The 26,080-nt window shown below is 38.1% G+C and overlaps 1 protein-coding gene across 2 annotated transcripts in view; it reads right to left on the bottom strand.

The window, feature by feature from the left end:
* Positions 1 to 2,644: 2,644 nt before the first annotated feature.
* MACC1 (MET transcriptional regulator MACC1) overlaps positions 2,645 to 26,080 on the bottom strand; it is a 36,835-nt gene continuing 13,399 nt past the window's right edge. Inside the window, exons 2-5 of one of the 2 annotated variants that reach the window (XM_023920448.2) lie at positions 19,933 to 20,047; positions 15,831 to 17,869; positions 13,197 to 13,385; positions 2,645 to 7,672 (exon numbers count right to left, since the gene is read on the bottom strand). In XM_023920448.2, the coding sequence (XP_023776216.2) occupies positions 7,460 to 7,672; positions 13,197 to 13,385; positions 15,831 to 17,869; positions 19,933 to 20,047 (2,556 nt within the window). In that variant the 3' untranslated portion in view covers positions 2,645 to 7,459. Of the gene's footprint in view, positions 7,673 to 9,301; positions 13,002 to 13,196; positions 13,386 to 15,830; positions 17,870 to 19,932; positions 20,048 to 26,080 lie in introns of those variants that run through there. The other variant, XM_086854663.1, reaches the window with a different exon arrangement.

The raw sequence follows: 26,080 nt of genomic DNA, 5'->3' as shown, positions 1-26,080 counted from the left end.
AATAGGGCGACATGTTACAAAGAAAATTTGTTACATATTGTCATGTTTCCCCCATTGATGGGTCTTCTGAAATTGTCCTATACTGTGCACAGCTTCTTTTTTGTTGGTGCTTTATTAAATTGTTTTCCAGGCACCCTCAGTCATTCCCATCTCTGTTGTATTGCCTCTCCATCTGGTCCGAGGTAGGTCGCACTGCCGGTGACAGAGAGAGGCAAGAGGGTTTGGGGGGATGAGAAATGCTGGGAAGGCAGGCTTGTAGCATGGGTTGCAAAGAGGTCTGTGCCTCTGTGGGACTGATGTGAGCACTTCCAGCCAGGACCTGTGGTGGAAAATTGTACCAGACAGCCTCCACATGGATCTGCACTGATCACTCTCATTCTCTTCATCTCAGCCACAGCATCACTTTTGCTTTATGGAGCAACATAGAACTTTTATAAGGAAATAAAAATTGAGGAAAGGATAAGGTCCCTTTAGTTTTTCTACAGTAGTTTATTATGTTTGATACCCTGACGTGGAGGGTAAATGGCTTGCCACTAAGGTCATCCTGCTGGCTAAAGATCCCCAGGTGAAAAGTCTTGTTGTGTGTATGAAAATGAAGCTTCTGACCTAAAACTTTTAAAGAAGCTCACAGGCATATGGGATCAATACAAATTTCTGTTTCTATGAGATAATTGCCTGGTTCTAATGACTGAGATCTATAATTTATTCAGCAAAATGTCCCAAATCCTTCTTCCTGGGGCTTCAGGGCTTTGGGAGTTTTTTTATCTTTTTTATTCTTTAAGATTTGATAATCCTATTTAACCCTCCTGCAAATTGGACCCCAGGGAGAGCTTTTCAGTTATACACAATTAGTTTTATAAGCAGCATTATTAAATCATCCATTGGCTGTTTGGTATTTTTAAATTCTTTTATTAATAGCAATAGAGCCTTTTGTATGAAGAATAGAGGGTGGCATTCTATGAAATCATTTCAGACTCTAATAATAACTTTTCCTGCTTGTGAGTAAAGCTAAGAAATGAGCTTTCTTGTCTAAAATTTTGTTGAAAATCTGCTACTTCTTTCCTCCACTCATCTTTTCTCCTCTCCATGATTTTCTTTTGGATGCATAAAATAAGGCTATGTTGGATCCTGAGAGAAAAGAAAGTTTATGGAGCAGGGCCAGTCCTGAGGATTCTTGCTAGGTTGATGTCTCCCTGCCTAAAGTTGAGAACTGTGCTCCCCTATTAGTGACCCCATTGCCAGAGGCAGCATGTCAGAGGATCACAGCTCAGCCCAGCTGTTCCTGGGCTCAAGGCCACAGAGCTGAAGAAGGGCCATGGCTGTTGCTAAATAAATTGAGGAACTGTTGCCTGAAGTGGGGCAGAAGGGAGGCAGGTGCTGGAAAGGAGCCTGTTGGGATGCACCATGTGAGCCTCATGGTTATAAGAGTGCAGGAAGGGTTGGCTGAGAGCAGGCATCTGCTCACTCCAGACGCACAGTCTCCAGAGGAAATTGTGAGAAACAGGATGGGTGGAGGATAGTATTTCTCCCTGCTGCATTTTCAGTATCCAATTCTATGTTATATGAAGTTGGTGGCTGTAGACAAACCACCACATCCACTAGGTACTTTGTTTTTTCTCTATAAATTTGACTGGTTTTCTTTTGCACCTGTGTATGATTTTGCCTTCAGCAATATCCCATAACAACATATTCCCCAATTCCTCATTTTATGAAAGGGTACTTTTGCTTTTTTTTAAACTCCTTGCCTGATAACTTCATTCTTATGAGACAAACTGAGCAGTCATTGCATATTCCCTTCCCCCTTGTCACTCCAGATTCCCATTGTTCTCAGGGTATTGTATTTGACAAGGCTGTATTTTAGATCTTGTTCTGAATTTGACACAAACATAATGTTAAAGGCTCTGAAGTTGTGGAGTGAACACACTTCTTCTTTGTCTGGTCTCCTGGGACTATTGTGCTGCCTATCCCTATTCCTGCCAGGCCATTTCATTTACATTTTAAAACCTGAGATTTAGAATGGATATGTAAACTGACCTTTCAGTTCATACAGTAACCCCTGATGCATAGATTTAAATTTAAATCCTAACTATAAATTTAGGATTTAAGATATATTCCTGTCCTTAAGACTGTGTTCTGGTCCAACTTATACTGAAAGGATTATAAGAATTTGATTTGAGAAAACCGAAATAAAAATTAAATTAAAAAACTAATCAGCACTATTATTTCTTTCTGTGGAAGGTTCAGAAGCCTGTGTTAGTTTTGCATGTCCTTTTCAAATGAGGATTTATCTTTTTGAGCTTTTGAGCTTGCATTCAAGATTCTCCAACAAAAAAAAAGAAAAATAAATTGAGAGCATATTCTTGTGAGAAGGCCTGGTTTCCACTGCAACGTCCACAGACTGCCCTCTTCTCAAGAGTGAGATAATTCTGTTTCTGGAAGCAATATCAGCAAATTACTTTTGCTTATGAACACAGTCAAAGGAGTGTGTATTCATCTTTTTAACACACAGGATTTAAAAATGAAGAGGAATGTGCATAAAGACATTGCTCATTTCCTGGTATTTACAGAACCATTATCTTTCACCTCATGTCCTTGTCCTCTGTTCTTCTCAGTCTTACAAAACCAAAATAAAATTCACAAGGGATTCCAGTGGACAATATAACTTTGTTTATTTTGTTTAAAAATATATACTGTAAGCTAAAAAAATAGATTATATACATATATATATACATTGGCAAGAAATAGAAAATGGCGCTTTTTGTACTAAGAGTAATCACAAGTTATTTGAATATCCCATAGTGTCTGTAGATATTTATTGGCAACAAAACTATCAAGAGCAATGGTTATCACTCACACTAGACTAACATTTTCTTTACATATCTACAATTGTTCTAGGGCATTGCCAGAGAATTTAATGGTTGGTATCCCACAATAATGTGAAGAATATAATTTGTTATATTCTGTTCCTGGGAATGGTGGGAAATGCAACCCTTTGCTCTCTATTTTATTCCCATCTTTTCACAGGAAATCTTTGTATCTATGACACAAACACAACAAAACAGCATAGCTTTATATTCCTGTTTGGTACAGCTGTCCATAGCTGAACAAGCTGCTAGATAATGAAAAATCAGGATCCCTGGATTTAGATGGGAATACTGCATTGCCATCTGAAGTTCTATACAATTGCCTTTGTTATTTAGTATGTCATTGTCAGCTGGATCACTCACTGAGCCCAGAGATCCTTTAGGATTAGGTCTTTAGAGTCAGCTCAACACAACAAAGTTGAGTTGCTCCTTTGGAACTGCTTAGTGTTGGTTTTCCCCACAGCTTAGGTTTACAGAAAGGATTTGTGAAAAACAGTCTTTTTCATGAAAAAATCACCTGATAAACACTTGCCCACTTCTCCACATTTCTGTTCTCAGTAGGAAGAAAGATGGCTGGTGCCTTCTCCAATTTTCTTCACTAGACTATTCCACAAGAGCACCTCATAACGTGTAGCTTGGTCCTGGCATTCAGCCTGCTGCCCAGAGCCTGACTTGGGGAGTAGCCTTCTACTTACATTTTAAAAGAAACTTCCTTTTCCTTCTCTAAACCTCTGCTATCCAAAAAAAGCAAAAGAAACCTAAGAAACTGAGCCCTTCCCCAAACTGAACTGGAGGGCTGGAACTTCCGGGGCTGAATAATTTGCTTTTTCTCTTCAGCCTTGACTGTTACTAATTCAGAAATATGTCACTGCACTGTCATTGAATGGCATGAAGCCTCTGCACTGCAAGATGAACAAAAACCCAGCATTTTTAGTATGAGTGACAGGTTTTCATTGCCACTAACCACGATGGAAGGTGTCTGCCCCACTCAGGTGCTGGCTCAACCAAGGGAACCATGATTCCAGATTTCATGGGTAGGTGAAATCGCAAAGCAACAAATGCACTCAGAAATTTCATTTGCTCATTTGCTTAAGAAACACCTATTCAGAGGTCAGAAGGATGGAGGAAGGTGGGGGGGTTTTCTGCTTACAGCTTCAAAGGGAAATGGAACTGGCTAACATAGCTGTTTTCTACACAAAGAAATTAGGGAACCTGGAAACAGAGGGTCATTTAAGGCAAGGACCAGCGGCTGCTATTTTTCCTTGTCTCCTCCCAAGGAGTTGTTAATTGCATCTCACTTTGAAGAAACCCAAGAAAGTATGTGTACAAGCTCATGGGAAAGCTGTTCTCTCTTGACAGGGTGGGAGGAAGAGAGAAAAGGTCAAGAACAGAGCGTGTTTACCTAAGCCATGTGCTCCAAGCTGTGTGTTGCTGTTGAGTGCAGCTGCTTTCACTCCGCACTGGCATTTTGTGGTTTTGAATACTAGACCACAAAATAAAATATGAGGTTTTAATACCTTTTTTTTAAAAAATATATCCAGTGTGGGCTGCTAAAGTAAACAGAATTTTGCACGAGTGCACATTTCATTCATATGAGCAGAAGCTTAAAGGGAAAACGGGAGTGCAATTAGCAACCAAAACCAGCTGTCAAAGGCCCTGGAATACAGCACAGCTACAGGCAGATATAAATTTCCTTTTAAAGAAGTATGCTTGGAGGACCAGTTGCATAATTCTGCAAGCTAAGGAGAACACTGACTCACTGAGTTAATATTTGCTAAATTTGCTGCGCCAAATTCAACTCCTGTTCAAGACAGAAAAGACTTTCAGAGCAAAGAAAGGGCTTGGCCATGAGAGTAAGAGGCAGCAGCCTCTGGTCCCTGGGTTCTTCTCTTCCTGACACCATAACCACTGACTTCCTTCTCAGGATGGATTTTCCTTCAGCTTCAAAGACTCTGGGCAGCTTGTCCTTTATAGTTTATATTTGGTAGACTTTTGCCACTTTGGTAGACTTTTGCCATTTTGCTTCTTGTAGCTTTCCCCACTCTTTTGACTAACATTCATAACAGAGAAATTAAGGACTGAACAACGAAATGTCCTGTTGAAAAAGAGAGCAAACACACATTTACTAAAGAAATTAAGATGTGCAATAAAGGGATGGAAGCACATCTTCAGAGACAGATGTAAGCTGAGTTGCTTAGCTGTTGCACCCAGGTTAACAAAAGAGGGAAAAAAATGAAAGAAAAAAGTTTAAAAAATTTGCTTAACAGGACTTTAAGCAAGGGAACATAGCCTGCTGGTATGCATGAAAAGCAGATATTAGGACAACCTAGTGAAGCTGAAAGACTTGCTTTGTGATGTCTCCTGGTATTTTAGCTCTGACAGAGAAAAAAAAAAAATTTCCCTGAGGTTTTAATTTGATCTGGTGTATGGCCCCTTGCACCACTACAAAATCCTGTTCAAGTTTCACAGTCTGCTATGAGTGGGGTGGAAGGTGGAAGCAGAAGCAGTCTGGGAAACCTAAAAAAAAATTCTCAGGGAGTTTGTAGTAGTTTTCAATATTTTATATTTTAATATTTGCACGTGTCTTTTTACCTATAAAGGTGTCTATTAATATATTTTATATATTTTTGTTATCTAGCAGCATCAAAGAGTAGGACAACCTACTTTCTCACCTTTTGGGGAGCTTCACTACCTGCAGGAGGAAGCACAAGCTGGCTCTTCACTGAAGTGCAGACCAGAAGACAAATTTATATTTTCTCTAGAGGTCTTCTTAAAATTGTGTGGGAAAAGATATAAAATTGGTGCTGGCACCTGAAACAACAGGGAGCTTTGGTAATCTGACTCCTTTCTCTCCACCTTCCCTTGATCAGCAATTGCAGACAGTGCTCTGTGGTCTGAATTTCTCATCATCTTGCAAACCAAGGGCAAGTCCTCTGAAGCCAGATAACTTGCAGGCATGCTAATTCAGTCAATACCCTAATGCTAGAGGATCTTCTGGTGAATGAATTTACCTATTACTTGGTAAATTCATTGGGCAAGTACTCCTTCCTCAGCCTCCTTCTGGATGGGTACTTTGGGAAAACTTAATAAAAGAAGAAAAGAGAAAGGTTAGGGGAAAGGAGAGGGGAAGAAAAATGTCTAAATGTCTAAATGTAGTCTTATTTTAGAATCACAAATCCTCCCTTAATAAAAATGAACTAAGATAACAGAGGAAGAGCAGTTTCTGGACTAAAGTGCTGTTTTGTGATATTCCTGAAAGAATTTGGCTTTGTCTTGTCAACCACAAATGATGGCAGAATGCCAATTTTCTTTTCAAGTGGTTGTCATGAGTATTTGCTGATGTTTCTGAATGAATGTTGATCAAAGGACCTCAAAATGGATTTAACCTTTTAGATCTACCACTTTACTAAAAATATATTTAATATGTTAAAAAAATTCGGTTAAAATATTTGGTCAGCCTGTAAATATTATTCAGCCTGTATTTTCTGTACTTGCAATAATCTACTCAATAATTGAGAGATTTTTACTGATAGCATCTAAGCAGGGTTCTTTTTAGAAAATATGACTAGTTATAATTAATTGCTCCATAAATAAATTAATCCAAAAAGCACCCCACTGTTAATATTTTTTGAGAAAAATAATAGTCATCTCCCATATCCAGTGAGGTAGAAGAAAGCAATCAACAGATGCAGGTATGAATTGTTTCCAGCCTTTGTTCCTACAAAGTCTCCTTTCCCTGTGTACTTATTTAAAAGCAATGGAGAAGGACTACACAAATGATCAGAGGAATGGACAGTGTACATAAAGAAGGCCTCCAGAATTTTCTGCAATTTCCATTCAGCAGAATGGAGAAAAAAATTGCAGAAAAATAAACTAACAAAAATACAAAAAGAGACAGAAACCTGTTGAGTTACATCAACAAAAAATCAAAACCAAATATTTTTGAGATTTTATCTTCTCTCTTCCAGTCTTTAAAATAGATACCAGAAGTTGTTTTGGAAAGGTGCACTGTACACCTATTTTTTGAGTATTTGCAGCACACACCTATTTTTCCAGGAATCTTTTAATTCCTGTGTTGTGAGACAATAAGATTAGCATTGTCCCAGTTGAGGATGAAAGAATCTTGAAGTTTTTTTTGTAGGCTAACCTGCACCCACTGACTTAGAGTTGAGGGGTTCGAGCACCAAATATTAAATGCATTAAATATTTAGATTTTAATACTTCACTGAAAACAATGTAAACCTAGGCCCCACATGCTGAACTCATCCATGAGCAGTTCTGTTTTTAAAACTGAGCTCTGCATCGAAGTCAATGCAATCAGAAACAGATCCTTTTAGAAAGTATCCTATAAAATACAAGTCATTTTTGTTGACTTCATTAGTTTAATCCCCCATTCTTGTCTTACTCAGAAGCCACTAGCATGCTCTGGAAATCTGTAGTTGTGAACCATAGGGCTAGGCCCAACATCAACTCAGTTAAAACAAACTTCACTCTGTCATGCTCTACAAGTATCACTGAAACATAGATGTACACAAATAAACTCTAGACAGGGGTATAGTTTCCTAACAGATTTTCCAAAATCAAACTTTGGCCATCTACTCTTCCTCCATTTTGGAGAAGGCACTTGCCCTTAACACCTCCATGCAGTTCACAAGAATCAGAGCTCCAGTTAACTCTCGCCACTGTTTTGTTACTGGGTTTTTCATTTTATCCAAGGCTGATTGCAGGTCTTGTAAGACATCCCTGTAACCATCTCCATAATGGGCAGCCCAAGTGTAGAGAAAGTCATATGCAGGTTTCCACATCATCTGAAAATAAAGGGGGCAAAAGAGATTTAGTAGCAGAAATTTAATTATTGAAAAAAAAAAAATAGCTTAATAGTTGAAAAGTCATAAAAAAGAGAAAATAAGTTTTTAATCACTAGGCATGCTGAAATGCTTTATAAAAAGAGGCATGTTGATATAAAAACTCCAGTAATCTCATTTACATTATGTCCATGAAAGTCTCAAATTCTCAGAGAGGTAAATAATAGATAAATTCTTCATCCAGGTGATTGTCACCAAGTCAAAATAGATCCTTGTCTGAAACTGTAAGTCAAAGAACAAGAGTGGAAGGAAAATAATTTTGATCTTTTGCAATGCATACACCCAGTGACAGTTTCCCTATGTGGCTGTGCTTTTGATGGTTACTGCTCCACTTATCAACATCCTACTGTCCCTCTACTCAGCCTGGAAATTTTAAACATGCTTTTTACCTTTAAGAAATGTTTCCTGACAACAGCAGCAGGAACTTAATCTGGCTACTGCCGTAAAAGACAATAAAAAATGCTTCTTGAAAGACGTCAGCATCACCAGGAAGGCTAAGGAGAATCTCCAGCCTTTATTGGATACAGAGGGGAACATTATGGCAAAGGATGAGGGAAAGGTTGATGTACTTAATGCCTTCCTTGCCTCAGGCTTAAATGCCCAGACCAGTTGCTCTCTGGGTATCCATTCCGCTGAGCTGGAAAACAAGGGTGGGGAGCAGAATGAAGTCCCCTTAATTAATTTAGATTGGATATTAGGAAAAAATTGCTCACTGAAAGGTAGGTCAGGCATTGGAACAGGCTGCCCAGGGAAGTGGTTGAGTCACCATCCCTGGAGGTATTTAAAGGGCACTGGTACTTAGGGACATGGTTTAGTGGTTGATTTTGCAGTGCTGGGATAATGGTTGATCTAGATAATCTGGTATTATCAGATAGCTGATCTTAGACGTCCTTTGCAACCTTAACGATACTATGAGTCTAACATGATTTATCTGCAAAATCTATTTTAAAAAGAGGGTGAAAGCACCCAAACACTCTAAAACAGGCAAGTCAAAAGCTTTTATTTTTTATTTTTTTTTAATCAGGACATAAAATTTTAAAAATTTCCTTCAAGAAAGAAAGGAAATAAAAAGATTAGTTACCAGTTGTTTTTTGCTTTTCAAACTACAATTTATTTGGTTTATGCCAAACAAATGGAGCAGATCCTTAACAGGTGTAATTTGTCATTGGTCTAATGACATTAGTTAAGTTATAGCAGCATGAATCAGATACCAAGCTGGACTTTTATCTTTCAAAGTGCTGAGTAAATTTGCTCAGTTAACAAACAAAATAATTATTTTCCCAGCTACTGCTTTTCCAAATGTTACTTGGGCCATAAAAATTCTGGTTCCCTCTCCTCATTGGCAATAAAGGTTTTGCAAACAGCAGTTGAGTTAATGGTTGCAGGGATGATGCACAAATGTACGAAGAAACCCATGACTCTCCTTAGAGGTTCTGTCATTCACTGTTTTAACAGGAACACACTTATGCATGGTTATAAATGTATATGGACTGATGACTGTGCATTGAGATATATATATATATATATGTATGTATATGTTTATGTGTATATATATACACACAAAAGTGATCAGGAAGTTGAGATTTTTTAGCATATTTTCCACTTTCATCAAAAAGCCAGGTTTTATTTTATGACTGTGAAGGATAATTCTGAAGGAAATTGCTTATTTCCTCAATATTATCTTATTAATTTACAAACAGTACACAACATAAATCTTTTCTTCATTGCTTTAAGCTTTATTTACTTGATCCCTGAAGGAACTGAGTAGGAGAAGAATTTCTTTGCTCATAGTTCTGAACTTTTCTCCATATTTTTGGGCTAAGATCTTTCAGCTTGCCCAAGACTGATTCTGTCATTGTTTCTGTAAACATTTCTCTCAACTTCTGCTGCCATACCCAAACAGAGAAAAAAAAGAAACTTACAGCCCCACAGTCTAATTAGTCTATTCGAGTCTAAACTTACTGTCTCACAGTCTGATTAGTCCACTTTGTACCTTGAATTTAAGTAATAAAAAAGTGCCTATGCTTTCAGCGAATTTTCTCATTTTAGGTCTACAAGAGAGAAAGGTATCATCATTAACGCAAACAAATGGTGCCTACTTTTTACTTTAAGCAAGTCTATCTTAAGTCATAACCATGAGGTTACAGAAGGAGAAAAGTAGATTGGTAGTTGGGAAGAAGGAGATTGATGCATTCTTTCAGGCTTTTTTAGAGAGGCTAAGTTGAAAGTGATTTTTTAATGTCCTCCTGTAAATATTAGATGTTCTAACGTATTTTAATGAACTAAAGCAAGTCACTACTGTTGTATTTATGCTGGGACCAGAAAGTTTTTGTATCCTTATTTTTAGCTTGATGGCCAAAGTAGACAACAGGAGAAGCTGGTACCTCTTACAAGAGAATCTGGTATCTCCTGAAATTCTGTTACTGGCTATGTATTTTCTGGGCGTCTTTCTTCCTTTTCTTACATTCCTGTTAGACCAGGATATTTAAAGAATGAGGGTACAGTCTTTTGTCTTCACTAGAATGTGAATAGATGATGAATATGAAAATGTGTTAGGTTTGACTTATGCTGAAGTTCAGTCTGACATTTTAATAAGACAATTGGCTGAAATATCTTAAATACAAACTTTGGTTTTCATCTAATCTATTGCAACTGTCTTGTTTTGTTTGTTTGTTTGTTTTTTAATCTAAGACAAAAGATAAGAAGAAAAAGGAGAATGTAGAGACCAAAAGCTTTACAAACTGGTCACTATTGATGCACAATTAACTCGTCAATAACATCACATTAAACTAATCCTGCAAACCCAGCAGTGGTTCTAATGCAGATTCCTCTACACATCCACATACTCTAGTGCAATGTGTGAACTGAATCAACATTCCTGAATTTTATCAAAGCAGCATCTCAGGCAAAATATTAAATCATTGCAGCATCCTGGTCAAGTCTCATCTCAGCTGTGTGTGTGAGTTTTCCCTCTTTTCCACTCCCTCTGCTGAGTACACAATAATGATACCTACATCCACTGCAAACTGATTTGGAATTTACTGATGGAAAATGCTTCATAATCTACACACCAACTGTATGTACCCCAAGTTACCTCTGGGATCATCTGCAAGACTTCTCCCACCAAGAAAAATAGGAAGTTTAAAAGCAGAAGCATTTTTCAACCAATCAATCCTCCTGATGAAGGAACAATCCTTGATGGGGAATGAACTAATCCTCATAATTCATATAATCCTTAAGAACTAGTCAAAACTTATTAACCTCCCCCAACTTAGTTGGGTTTAAGGCAAACTACTACTTTCAACAGAAAAGTTTAGAGGTCAGAAGAAAGCAGTGATGTTTGCTAGAAAGTAATGAGATGTAGATTAGATTCAGAGGACATTGGGGGACACATTGTGATCACACAAGACACCAGTGCTAGAAGCCTTGTGCTTTGAACTCACACCCACATGGACAAACCAATAAACCTTTCATAGGCCCAATATAATACTTGAGAAATGACACAGAAATACAGCAAAATTCTGATCTTTGCTTGTTGAATTTTCTCTGAAAATATAGTGTACTGTATTATGGGCTTTTAATTACGATGAATTTGCACTATGTTTTGTCAGCAGACATTGTCACTGAAAGGCAGAGAATTCTCTTGGTGGTTTGCCGTAAGTATAATGCAAAAAATTCTTGAAAACAAATAGGTAGGGTGTCTGAGGTAGAAGATAGGCTTAATGGAAAATCAAAACCTATTTAAAGTGAAGTAAATGTTTATTTATAAATTTTCTTAATATATAAAAATAAATAGCTATGATGCTGGAAAAACAGCTATAAGATTGTTTTATTTCTACTGTCTGTTATCAAAGGGGAAACACTCCCAAATAAAGTGGAGAACAGCAGAGTTGTATGTTGTTGATGTCAATAATTCCTTCTGTAGAAAGCTGTGGGGGTTGTTAGCCAAACACAGAAAGCTTAGTAACTAGAACAAAAGTGTAGGAAATCAGGCAAGCCAGTGCCTAACAGTAAAAAATAAAAAAACAAGAGAATAGACATGGGATTGAAAAGGCTGATAATTTTATGAGGAACAATTGGAGAAAGGTGCATCTAGACTTAAGTACCCAGAACAGAAAAAAAATACGCAAAATAGCTCAAAGAGAAAAACTGGATCTGAGAAGGAGGCAGTGATTGCAAACAACAATTATGGAGACAATTTTGTTGAAAAGTGCAGAAGCACATGAATAAACTCATAGAATTTTGATCAAATATTGATTGGGGAGGGAGGGCAGAGCATTCAAAAGGAGTAATAGGTAGCAGTTCATGATTAGAGCAGAAATATCTTGATAGTTATCACCAAGCAGATGAAAACAAGATTCACTGGATTCAGACAGTGGAAATGAGAATATGTTTGGCAGGGAATAAGAAGAATCAGATACAGGGAAATAAGAAAAGGAAGAAAAAAAATTATCTAGAGTAGTTGTGAACCTGTGAATGGGAAATAGCAATTCCTTTGGCACAAAGAGGTGAAAAAGAAGGAATGCAGTCTGGATCATGTACATTACCTGCAATAATCAGGAGATGATGATATAGGCAGAGGGAGAGTCAAGCCTGAATGTAAACTCTCAAGTCAGAAAGATCATTCAGCAATGCTCATAAAAAAGATGTTTTCAGAGTAAAAACCAGTCTGGAACCTAGAAGTCATTGGCCCATAACTGTGGGAAAGAACAGGAACTGCTGCATGCTTTGGTGTTAGAGGAGAGAAGGGCAGGAAGTAACTTGGTTGCCCAGGCAAAGGTGTGCCAGGGGCAGAGGCTGACCGATGCTCAGCCCGATGGACAAGGATTCATCCACCCCAAGTCTCGTGGCATATCTGACATTGCATGGATGCCATGAGTATTTCTGGTCACCTTGAATGGCACTAGAGATCTAATTAGGCACCTAAATTTTTCCTTAGATGTGTATCCACTAAATTAGATCTGAGAGGATAAATTGACTTTTATACAGAGCTCAAATCTGTATAAGAAAAATGCTTTACAAAGGGGGAAAAAAAATCATGATCTACCTGAAAAGCTATAAATATAAAGCGTAGATTTGCCACATTCATACATCAGAAGTAAAACTGGTGTCAGGGCTTCCAACCTCTTCTCATGCTACTTAAGCTAAATGGTAACAACAGTTACAGTGGCACAGAAAAGTACTAATGGTAGAAGTCAGCTTCCTTTTTGTGGAAGTACAGAGTGTGATTAGAAGTGGCTCTTGCAAGGACTGTCTGGTCTTCCTCACTTGTCTGAAATGACAGTAGAGGTGAGAGTAAGGTTAACAAGTGGACAGGACAATAAAAAAGGATTGAACCCAGCCCTGAAGCTCAAGGCGGGGTCTGAGACCTTCACTGGAAAGTGCAAAAGGAAAGAAGGCTGCAAAACAAGGAAGAAGGAAGGTTCTTGGCTGTGTTTGTGCATGAGCTGCTACAGCAGACCCTTACCTCCAGAGCCACTGCTCCATTTTTCCCCTGGTGGGGCACTTCATAAGCCTCTATTTGCTGCTTTGTGAGCCGGGCCAGCTTCTCCGCAAGCTCCCGCCAGCCTTTGCCAAGCTTGACAGCTGAAGTCAAGATGATGGTGTCCTGGGTAAGACGTGCCACCAATCCCTGGCAATCTATTTTCAAAAGTGCCTGCAACAATGATTTTCATTAGTGATCCTTCACCAGTAATTACAAACAGAGCATTCTAATTTAATTTTATAGCACTATTCTGCATTTCTACGCAAACAGGACTTTTTTTTACTTTTGTGTTCTCACAAATGTGTGGGGTTTTTTTCTACAAAATGGTGTTGCCAACACTTTCAGAGGAAAATTGCCCACAAGCTCTAGAAAAAAATCAAGCTGGCATTCAGCTGCTTCAGCATTCCAGTATCAAATGGGTCCTGCCAAGCTTACAGATCCTGAAAGAAAAACATACTTCTCCAACAAAAATATTTAAAAAAAAAAAAAGCAAAAAGCTTCCTAGAAGTATGAAATGAGCTTTAAAATAAAGTTAAAGCACTGTTATACTAAGGTGTGGTCCTTCAGCTAGGGCTTTATATGGAAAATCACTGATCACTTTGGCCAGCACCTTTTGATTTACTCCTCCCACAGAACTAATAATTTTTTGGTCATTGAGGAGAAATGCAAACATGAAACTTTTCCCTCCTCCTTGCCAAATAAGCATTTAATAACACTCAAATTAAAATGGTTGAAGGAGCAAAATCTCGATATATGTTGCATTCTCCTTTGTTTGGATAAGAGCTAATGGGAAAAATAAATGTTGGGTATTTTTCTTCTCAAATTAACACCAAAATATTCCACTGAAACTGTTGAGGTTTTCAGGGAAAGATCAAGAGCAGAAATTTTCCTTGTTTTTAGGATACTGATTTCTACTGAAATATCAAGCATTTCTGCAGAAATCAGATATGCGTGTGATTTAATTTTAAAGTATTAAGCAATAAAATCCTCACAGCAAACAATAATACTTCAGTAGACAGAGTAGTGAGAAGCTGACTACAGTGTATTGTACAAAATTCCATTAAACTGGAGACAAACTCATTCAGTTTGTGTTTGCTCTGATAAGCAAGAATGGTATAAAACACAAAACCCTGAGATTTCTTAAAAGAATTAAGTGAAAATTCTACCCAAAATTACATGGATGACATCTAGATTTATATCTAGCTCTACAAATACAAGGACCTGCATTGGTACTTCCTAGCAAAAATACATAAATCTCACAAAACAGGACATTGAGCAACCTGGTCTAGTAAAAGGTGTCCTGCCCATGACAGGATGGTTGGAACGAAATGATCTTTAAGGTGCCTTCTGACCCAAGCTGTCCTATGATTCTATAAGCTTAATCTAATTATGCCCCACTTTTCCCCTGTTTTGTAATGAACTCTGTTTCACTGTATTCAGCTAAAAGTTTGGACAATTTCACCTTTAGGTCACCCTCCCCTTTTTGTAAAGAGACATGACGGACTTTGCTGTACTTCACACGGGCTCAGTTTTATTCCACAAACTTTGATGTGCTCTTAAGAATTTTAAGTGGCCTCTGCGATCCAAACTTTCTGAATCCTGCTGAAATTTCTGTCAGCACTTCAAAGGGGATAGACTAGTTATGAAAAGTAAACTCAGTTGAGGCTTACAGTTCAGGTTTTAGGTGAATAGCTACAATGTGAGTTTTTAAGCATCCATTTCTGCAATGCTTTATTTTCATATAAGAAATTTAATTACCTTCTGTCCCTTAATAGGTTGGACAATTTTTCTTTCAAAGCCAAGGAGAGTATTAAGTGACCATTAATTAATTTCAAATGAATTTGCAGGCAGATCAGTAAGTGAATTAAGATTGTTGATAGTGCAACTTATTACCTGGAAGTAATTAGAATAATCTTTTGACTCCCATTTGGCAGTATGTAGTCACACAGAAGTTGTCCAATGTCTTACAAAGGAGGTCCATGAAAATACATTCTGAAATACTTGCAATATCCTTCTTGGGCCACTATAACATTGACCACGACGTTGTAAGGTGTGGATAGAAAAACTTGCCCTCAACATTTGGATCAAGATGTCCCTTTTAAATATCTGAAGCTAAGCTAGACATTCAACTTAGCATAGACAAAAATCTATGCATATATAGATATAGATATAGACAGACATATAGACATAGATACATATAGATGATATCTATCTATAACTATGTATGTATAGTGGAATTCCCACAGTATATTAATGTTACTTAATAAACAGGAATGTGAATTTCTCAGGAAAGCAATTTACCAAGAGAAAAGACAAAACAATTTCAATCGTGACTATTTAAAAATCAAAAAAAGTCATCTTAGTCAACCTACTGAAGGAATACAGCTCCTGGAGCATTAACAGAAGACTTTTCAGGATTAATTGATCAAAGTATTATTCTTTATTAGAGTCTGTGTGCTTTTTCCACCTATTGGTGTCTACAACTTTTAGTGATATATTCAGGTTTATAAAGATCCTGCAAGGTTACAGAATAATGTTTTCATGTTCCCACATTACTACTGAGTAGTTTCTTGGCAATTCATTCCCAATAAGCCAGTTAGTTCATGCAATACTTACAACAATGAGTTCATAAAGAAATAGTCTTTTTTTTTTGTTAGCATGGCAGTCTTGCTTCATCTTCTTCACCACATGCGCAACTCTTTCTGATTCTTTATCAATATGTGCCTCATTAAAGTCATCCAAAGACATGTGTGAGTATCCCAACACCTCAGCTAAAGCTCTCCAGTCATAAACACTCTCTGATACTGTAGACAGAACTACCGAGTAGATATAAGTCAATTTTTTGAAAGGCAGTGCAATTTGTTCAACAAGATTCCTGGTTGTTAGCTCACTGTCAGCAGTGTCCATAGCTTGTTCTTTGGAAATCACTTTTACATTTTTGCAATGTACAAGACCAATCTTTTTTCTGAGAACTCCCACATACCACTCTTTCATTTTAGTTTGTCCAATGGCTTTAACTTTATCTTCACCAAGCAGTGCTATTGTGTCTCCTTTAAAATATTCCAGCAAATAGTCGATCTTATTTTGGCGTAACACAGTTTTCAAAGCCACTCCATAAGTATTGACACTCAAAGTTTTGTCTTGAAACTTTGGATATTTTATTGTTGGTATCAAAAGCCATGGTGCAGACTTGATTTCTTTGCGGTTTTGTAGGCGTTTTGGCCTATTAATAATTCCACTTAATTTTGGAGCAGGATCAGGAGTCGTAACGTGGAACTGTGTTACTTGGCTGCTTTTCAAGATTTTAATCTGAACAAGGAAAACAAAGAAATGCATCTCCCTGCATCCAAGCATGGAAAACAGGAATTGTTGGCGCACCATTTCACCAGTTTTCAACTCCTCCTTTTTAATATTTTTGCTTTGATCTTCCATTTTTACTTGAAAGTCTGGATCACAGGATATCAAAGAAATGTTTAGATCCTGCAGTTTTTCAAGCAGGAATGTATGCTTTCCCCACAGCTGAAACACCACAGGAGGCATACTTTTCCCCCCTTTTTTTATATCACAAATTGTGAGTTTTCCTGGAATGTAGTTATGACCAAAGACTGTAAAAACTGCTGTAAAAGATGGATGAATATATTTGGGACCATAAATTCCAACTGAGACTGTTCTATGGACATAGTCCCACACATTAGTTGCTGGAGGCTGGATTTTGCTTGCTTGTACAGCAATTACTGCATACATCACATGACTTAGGTCTGTTAGCTTCACCTGTATGGTATCTTGATAAATATAGCAATTCTCCAGCTTCTTAAAAGGTCCTTCTTTGTTGAGACTAAAAAAACACACAATATCACTCATAACTTGGCTGAGTGGATCGCTCTTCACTTTAGCCGCAACTTTCACTTCTAGGAAAATGGCTTCGCTCGTGTTGAGGTTGCTCAGTGTAAGTTCTATCAGGGGACTTACTGTGCTGGACAGCTCATTGTTGCACGACAATGGAGGGTTAAGGATAGCCTTTAAACCAACTTCTTGGAATTCTCCTGGTGATACATGACCCACAGGGACATGAATGTTGATATCTGAGTCAGGTAGCTGTACTGAACCCCCTTTGTGGTTCAGTTTACACACTACGTGGATGTCTGTAGCTTGTGTTTGTGCCCATCCAGGGCTGTGGCTCATGGCTTCTAAATCCAGGCAGGACCGGGTGAGCTGTCGGTGACTCAGCCAAGCCATCCTGTAGGCCTCGCGGTCATTTTGAAACCATGTCATATCAGAAGCTATAGTTTTTTGAGGCGCTGTCTTGTGAGGATTAAATCTTTGGTTATCAACTATATCCAGGAAGTCGGAGACACTCTTGGATCTTCCAGATCTTCTTACTGAAGTCTTTCTTAGGAGACAATCAATATTCAGCTCATCACCTGAGGAATCCAAAGAGTCCCTATTGCTAGAAATTTTAGAGAACAAGTAAGGTTTTTCCTTTAAGATAGAAAGACGTTTATTATTTTCATTTCTATTGGAAGCAGCTATGTCATGTACAAAAGGGTTGGATCCCGACAGTTCATTCCAGAAAGGATTAGTCTTGGAAACAGCTTGGGCATGTTTGAATACACCAGGCCAGTCAATATCCAAATCCAGTTTACTTTCATTGGTATCTGTTTAAAAGAAAAAAAGAAGCATTTCCTAAAGCACAGAGACTTGAGAAATTCCATACATGTCCAACTGATATTCTGTTAAACTAAGAGGTGACTAAATTTTCCTCCTCAAATACACAGAGATAATTTCTATATATATGTTTCTCCTTCAGGTTTTTAAATGGTATGAATGTTGATTTAATTAAGAATCTTTCTAAATAGAAAGAGTGCTAACAAATTAGCGCTAAATAACAAATTAGTATTGAAGGATGCAAAGCATCTTCTTTGAGGTGTTGATCATTATGAACTTGTGTGATTATTAATTGACATTGAGTATGATAAAGTTCCATAAGGTTCAAACCATTATATTCCATTAATCTTTGGCCTCTTACAAAATGCTGTGCATTTCTTTCCTTTGTGTCTATCTCTTTGCAAAGATTAAACTACAGTTTCATTTTTCAATCACTGTGGACTATACAGATAAATGCACTATTCAAGATTCCCTTCATGCTAGTGCATGTGCAATAAATTGATAACAGCACTCTTACAATTTATCTCCATGTGTCTAGAATTAGTTATAATAGCTTTCCACTAGAAAACAATCATTGATATAATTTATGAGACCTTGTACAACTTGACGTTTGGAGAGACATATTTGTGTAACTATTAATTTTCTGAGATTGCATTTAAATAGACAAATACGGGTGTATAACTGATATTTACATATGTTTTCTAGTAAAAATACTCATTATTAGTAGTAATATTTATTTTTTCTGAAGAAAAGGCATCCTTACATTTTATAATAACAATTCTTCAGAGAAGCTGGTTTACAGTTGATTGTGACTCACCCTTGTTGCAATGGAATACCTACAACTTTTTATGCTAAGTGTTTCTATTACTTCATTTTGCCATTTTTTCCTCTCTATATAGAGGTTATACCATCCCTTCTTTATACATTCTTGCAAAGAGTTTGAATTTTAGAGGGAAAAGTCACTATTTCTATTTTTTTCACCATATCTATAGCTTACATTATTACACTTTCCATAATACTTTCCATTCCCAAGGTTACTTTATATTGCACAAATGCAAACATGACAGTGCATACAGCCACAAAAAAAAATAAAATAATAAATAAATTTAATGTTAGTACTTCTCTTTTTGTTTCCTTTTTCAAATTGTAATAAAAAGCCAAAGCCATGAAGTCTTTCCACGGTTCCGGAAAATTCCCAGTTTGGAAGAATCAAGGTGGAATTTACCTGTTTTCCAGCTGCCTATCTACAAAGCTCTGTCTTGACAAGAGCCTTCCAGGTGAGCTGCCAGGGGGATTGAGCCCAGGGGCAGCCTCCTTTTCCTCGAGCACCCTGTCTTGACCAGGGGATCACCAGAGGGGGATGTACTGCTCAAGCACCCACTGAAAAGTTCTTTTGTCTCTGCTCATAGGCCAAAATCTTTCCTTGTGCTGCGATGTTATTACAGTCAAATCAGTACTGAATATTAAAAGTATAGATTAATTAAACCCAAAATAAACATAAGGTTTGCGTTTGGGGTTTTTCCCCATCCTAGAGGGCATGTTTCTACAAGAAAAAATATGAATAGAAATCTCTGTCAGAGCCTGAGTCACTAGGACAGACACTTTCTCACGCCAAGGCAACAGCACAATTACTGGGGTGCAGCATGTCTGAAAAGAAATAATTCCTGCTCCACAACTTACACACCAAGTGTCAGGCTTGCTGTTATATCTGCTACTGGACAAGAAGCTAAGAGAATGCCTACCTTGTGGAGGGCAAAGTTTTCTCATCTTTGGGGTTAAAATAGCAAGGAGATTAAGTCGACTTTTCCAAGACTCCGGGTTTTAAGTTGAGCTAACTTCAATCATGTTCTCAAAACCCTAAATTAATCTAGTTTGGCTAAGAACTTCCTCTTCTCTTCCCCACCTTGACCCCCAGTAAACTTAATCTAAGTAGCCTTTGTTAATGTAAGGTTAAAGATTTCAACTCTTCCTGCCAACCTGCCTGACACAGAGTTTTGCAGAAATAAGGACTTTAGCTGGAGAGCCTTAGCAGAAAAGAGCAGAAGAGCCATACTGTAGCTGTCTGAAGGTGTCCGGTCATCCACATCAATCAAAGTCCCCTCTGACCGGCTTCGTGGAATCTCTCCACTGCTTAGGGAATCTGTTCCACTACTGGAAGAGCTTTCCTCCTAGAAGACAGTTAAGCATATAAAAATATCAGCAAGTATGCAATCTGAAAAAGGGGAAACTGTTGAAGAGTAATTGAGCTTTGTTCCTGTAGTGTGACATGAAAAAAAAAGTTACAGAAGTTTCAAGCAAGCATTTAGTGTCCTACATGCTGAAATTACTGCATCCCAGAAAGAAGAAGGCTAGAGGAAATAAAATATGAGAGATTTTTTTGTGGAAACACTCTTCAAGTTAGTGCTAAAAAGCAGGACATCACCTAGTGAATTTCCCAGAATCCTCTCACACATACCATATGATTAACAGATACATTAAAATATCTGGGGAAAAAATGAGACAAATAAAGAAACAAGGAAGGGGGAGGAAGAGGGAAGAAAAAATCCAGAAGGTTTTGGGTCCATACATGGGATAACATAGTCAGCTTTTTCAGGAGTCTGATATATTGCAGCCTGTTACTTCTGCAGCAAACATTTCAGATCTCATTTTATCATGTTTAAAATTAGGAAAAAAAAAAAAAATTGGCCTGGTTTTGCTGTTGTGGCTGTTAGAAAAAGGAATTTTCTGTTCCAGTTCTAGTAGGTGAGTTATGGGAAGAGGAAGCATACTTTATATCCAAGCTTACTGCACAGAAAGCAGAAACCAGCTGTTTTTTTTTCATTGTACAATGCCATGGTTTAAGATATCTCTTTCTTTCGCTGCAAATGTAAATTGGTACTTTTTTCCTCATGCCACAAGTGGTGTCTTCAGATAATGGTGCTGTTTTTACACAAGCAGCATGCAAGGTCAGTCACCCAGCACCTCTGAGGGCTGTATGGACTTTCAGGTTCCTTTATTACCAGAAATCTCTTTTATTTGGCCTTTGGAGCCCTGATTTTAGCTAGTAGGTAAAGCTAGCCTCCAATGCCAATACATTCTGGCTTCCGCTGCTACTACCCCACCAGAACAAAACTAGAAATTAAGATACCTTCTTAATCCCAACACCACTGATTCCAAGATCTGGCATTCCATATCTGTATAAAGATATCACTGTTTCTTCTGTCTCTGATTAGTGAGTATATTTGATAAACATACAGACTCCTTCAAAGGTAATAAATTTTGCTTTGCTGCTACATCTCAAAATGCTGAGAAACTGAACACATTGTATAAACACGCAAGATTTTTATCTCTGGCTTCTACATACACACTGTGGAGTTTTAATCATGCCAGCATAAGGTATCCATAGTCTAAAATCTCAATAAATGTACAAAAACTAAGTCTTCATTTTATAGTACCAGTCACTTAGTGCTTGTTGCCAGCACTAATCTCTAACTGACAATTTACTGGTAATACACAGGAGAATTTAAGAACAGTTCTTTAAATAGTCAAAACACCTACAATTATTTCAGTAGCTGCATAAAGTGGGAGGCAGTAAATAAGGCTGAAGAAAGAGCATAAGAGTGCAAATGTACAGGGTCTAAAATAGGAAACCCAAGGAGAAGGGAGAAGAAGAGAGGAAGAGAGAAAGGAAAACAATCTCTTTACACAGGGGGATTATATTGAGAGAGACATGACAACAAGACTGCATGTGGAAGTTTTTTAAACAATAAGGACTTCTGCAAATAGAATAAACCATTTCCTAAACATTCCCTCTGGGAATTCCTCAAAATGTTCATCACTAGCCTGGCACAGAGATAGAAAAGGCAGATACTGAAAAGGAAAACCACTTTCAAAAATAATCCTCCACCCCCATGAAAGCATTTCTTGGTATGACAGGATGATGAGGGATCCCTTGTGATTGAGACACGTCTTCAGGACAGCCAAGCAGAGGATGAGAGAAAAGGGGATATATAAACATTCCTGGGCAAAAGATGACCACATTTGGCCAGAATGTCAAGGGATGTGGGAAATGCTGGGGACAAGCTGTACACACACCCCTGGGTACTGGGCAATGTGCCTCCTGCACAGGGTTACATGAGCTGACATCAGGGTTGGGTCTGACCTCTTCTCTGTTCCAGCCTGAGTGCTGGGAATGGCTAAAGCCCCAGTTTCTTTCTGTGAGACTAAAAAAATAAGAAAACCAAATCCTTACCAAATGCTCTCCCATGACTACATTCTACAATAAAACAGCATCCCAAATTAAACTTTTGATAGCACAAACCTATTAACTAGGAACTTACCTGAACAAATCCTGAAGAGCAATCATTCACAAGAGAAGTGAGATTGATGCATGTGGGATATACAGCCATACCGATCAACATTGAAAGGGAAAGGTTTGAAAAGCTTTTTCTGCATAAAGAGGGAACTATGTATAGGAATAACCAGAGACCAAGCTTTTCATTTGCTGTAGCAACTGAATAGGGAAGATGTAAACTGACAAATGCTTAATGGTGCAAGGAATTATTTGACTGATGGCATGTCAGCTCACAGTGGGAAGTCAGGAGGGAATGAAGAAGTGAAGAGGTTGGAAAGAGATCAGCTCTGGAGGTGACCAGTGAGTGAACCTGAATGACTACTGAGAGATGTGGCACTTTTTGTATGAGGGCAAGCCACAGTTAGCCAGGTGCATTCTGCTGGGGTTTGCTTGACCCACAAGAGCATGTAACTCAGGACCCAGAGCACTGCTGGCAGCACTGTTACAGAAGAAGAAAAATGTACTCGATGCCCTAGAGGAAGAAGAAAGTGTTGGGTAGAAAGTTCAGTTTCACAGAAGTCAGGAGACAGATTTGCAACAGACAGCAATTTCACTGCATAAAATGCCTCCGGAAATTTCTTCCAGGTCTTTCAAAATTCAAGTGCACCTTTTTCTTTTTCCCAGTCTCACTACCAAAACACCACCATATCCTGCTGTGTCTAAAACACTAGTAATGAAGAAAGTAAAAAAAAGCCCAAAGGTGAACACTTTCCCACAGCCTTTGCCTTCAAAAATAAGAACATATTCTGTTGCATTTTGAAGTATCAGCATCCCAGAGCAAAACACTAGAAATTTATATTCCATTTTACCTTAATGCTTCTGCAAAGGTAGGTTTGGTTAAGAACAGAGCTCTCCTGTGGCCATGTCTCCCCATAGACTTCTACGTGTTCCCCACACAGACAGTGCTACCTTATTCAGAAAGACTCATGGTCTTTGTATTAGCAGTGGCAGAGCAAGAAACAGACACAGGTGATGGTGATGTGTCTCATTCATCAGGCTCATTTTTGGGTTACATGGGGAAAAATGACTTCCTACTTATATAGGTTGGGTTGTTAGGCTTTTGAGTTTCTTTCTAAGAAAGGAGAAATGTAAATGCAGCAGAATATTAAGTAAAATTCTCCTCATCTAACCAAATACTGAGTATACTGAAATATTGAAATTCTATTACATAGAGAGAAGAGCAGGAATTCTAAAGTGACAGCAACACACAGAAGAGGGATTGTTACAAAAGGACTGCACTTGACCAACAAACTTAAACCACTGCTCATTCTCAGCAGACTAACATATATTTGAGTAAACATTAGCTACTTTAATAAGCCATATTTTAGCTGTCCCTTGGCTCTTGAGGCCTAGGACAGCTTTATGCAGTTCAGGGTTCAATGAGAGGCTCTTGGATGCAAGCTACTAACCTTTGATTACAGTGTACTGGGGTACTGTAGGCAGTGGCAGTACAGCACAGCAAATGGAACATTCAGCTGAAGTGAGGAAGCCTTTGACTTATTTTAGTCTGGTGCGTGTGAGGCAGTCAAGGAAATGCATCTGTATCTCACTTCTAACAGAGACAAAATTGGCTTTTAACGTTCAGCATTGAAACCCCTCAACCCCTAAAGTGCTAATATCCAGCTGCAATGATTTAGTATGACCCAGTGTCTTGCCATTTTGACTGTAATCAAAGGAATTTTCAACAGATACATCTACAAGTTTACTCTGCTGTTAAATAGTTGCCAAGTTTGGTACCTACTTTTTCAATGTTCTGAAAATTTATCGCCCTGTGGGATCTGCAGAGCCATTCACACTGAAGCCAGGGCTTGGATTTTCTGCAGACCCAACATATGTCTGCATGGCTGCTTGGAACTGCTTGGAACTGACACAATCACAGCTCGTAATACTTCACCCGAGCTGGAGCTAAAGGGTAGAGCTGGTACTCTCAGCACAACAAAAATGGGAATTGAAGTGGGTCATCCTCTCAGTAGATTTCCACTATTTTGCAGGTGGGTTTTTATAGCCTCTGCTCAGGTCTGCACAACCCAGAACTGACTGCTTTTCCACCTGTTTGGGGAACACTGTGCAAATAAAAATAGCTGTACCATAGACACTCCTTCCACAAGGCAAGTATCCTTCCTTCCCTTACACACATCTACGCTTCTGAAACTGTTGTTACAAGCATAAGTGGTAGAATGTTTACTTTCAATTATAAACTTCACGTTTGGGAATATTGCTCTCCAAAAGCCTCAGGAATGTGTATTCAAGTTTTGATGTTGTCTTTTAGGGTTTAGCTACTGCTCTGAAATACTCCACTGTTTCACTTAGGCCTCAGGAAAAAAGAAACTTGTTGCCTTCTACTTACTTCACTAAAAACTTTTTCAAGAACAGGAAACAGAAAGTAAAGATCTCACTAACAAAATAATTAAATGATCCAACTTTGACTGTGGAATTACAATATTTCTTCTTTTTCATGAACAGAGAAAACTTTGCAAGTTTATCAGCCTAATTCTTCTATGGATGTCCTTACACCTGTAAAAAAAAATGTTAAAAACCACACTGGATTCTCACTTAGTGTGTATATTTGTGAATGCTTTAGAAGCACAGTTAGTTTCTTCTCTTTTGGTGGTTCTGTGAAACAGCTTTTGGTTCACAGAGCTTACAATACTACAAGTATTGTAATATTGTACTACTGACTGAAGCCAACAGCTGTTTCTTCAAAGTGGATATTTAAAGTACTCTGTGTGGAAAACCTTTAATTTAGAAGTTTCACTACAATATAAAATTTCCATTTCTAGGTGCCACAAGTTGTTTCAATGTCACCATAACTAATGCATTAAGCATTTCAGGACAAGGCAAAGCTTGTATCTACCATGTTCTGCATGTGAACTAGAGCCCTGCTGCTTTTCTTTAAGTACTTTTAAGTACTTTTGCTAGGATGACACAGAAACCTCAGCTATCAACATTTTTAATCAACCTAGAGAAGTGGGAGCTACCAGGATTCTCAAAATCTCTGCTAGCTATTTATATCCCTGTGAGCTATAGCTGTGATCACAGGTTTTAAGTACATGATACCTCCAAAGTACTATATTTCATTACCCTGATTTCTTCTTCTCTTTCCACTAAGAATTTTTCTCACATCTAGGCTGCTTGCAGGAATTACTCTCTTTAACTGAGCAGGTTTCCTGTCAGTGGCAAGTGGAGATAAAGGCTGAAACATCTGCCCACTAGCATGGCTTAGAGAGTGCTCCCAACCCTGCAGAGTATTTTTTATGTCCTTCCCTGGGAAAGGCTCATGTCTGAATCTGTTAATGCCACAAGTCATCTTTGAGCAGGATAGATATGAGCTGAGGTCTTTGAGGGCAGGAAGCAGTGGTGGGGGACAGAAGTAGTGGTAGCACAAACTGAAATTTTTGTATGCCTCAGAGTCACTGGGGCATGACCAGAAAGGGGAAAAAAAAGCTTCCTCTGTCCCAAAGACTTGATTCTAGCAACACTCTTCCAGCTTTTCCAGTTATATATAGAAAATAGCACATCTACTATCCAGCCAGAAAGTAAGCAAAGGATCTATTTTCCAGACAATCAAACCCCAGTCAAGTAGTGTAGTTCTTCAGTTCTTCCATAGAAATTGCCAATTAGGCACTTGTGAGTTACATGTTTCATAGAAATAATTACTTTTAAATTTAAGGGATGAGCACAGGCAGGGAAAAAAATCCCTCTTGACTTTCAACATTTAAACATTTCATCTGGCCCAATGATGGGATAAAAAATCCTGCAAGAGCTGTGCTCTCTTCACAGCATCAGGGTAAAGCAGAATATATCAAGGAAGCCACCCACAGAGAAAGATCAGTGTTTTAGTCACTCACAGCTCTTAAAGCCCTTGAAA

Source organism: Cyanistes caeruleus, chromosome 1, assembly GCF_971803275.1.
Source record: "Cyanistes caeruleus chromosome 1, bCyaCae1.hap1.1, whole genome shotgun sequence".
Classification (NCBI taxonomy): Eukaryota; Metazoa; Chordata; class Aves; order Passeriformes; family Paridae; genus Cyanistes; species Cyanistes caeruleus.
Note: the sequence above shows the minus strand (reverse complement) of the source record. Positions and strands in the feature narration are given on the sequence as shown.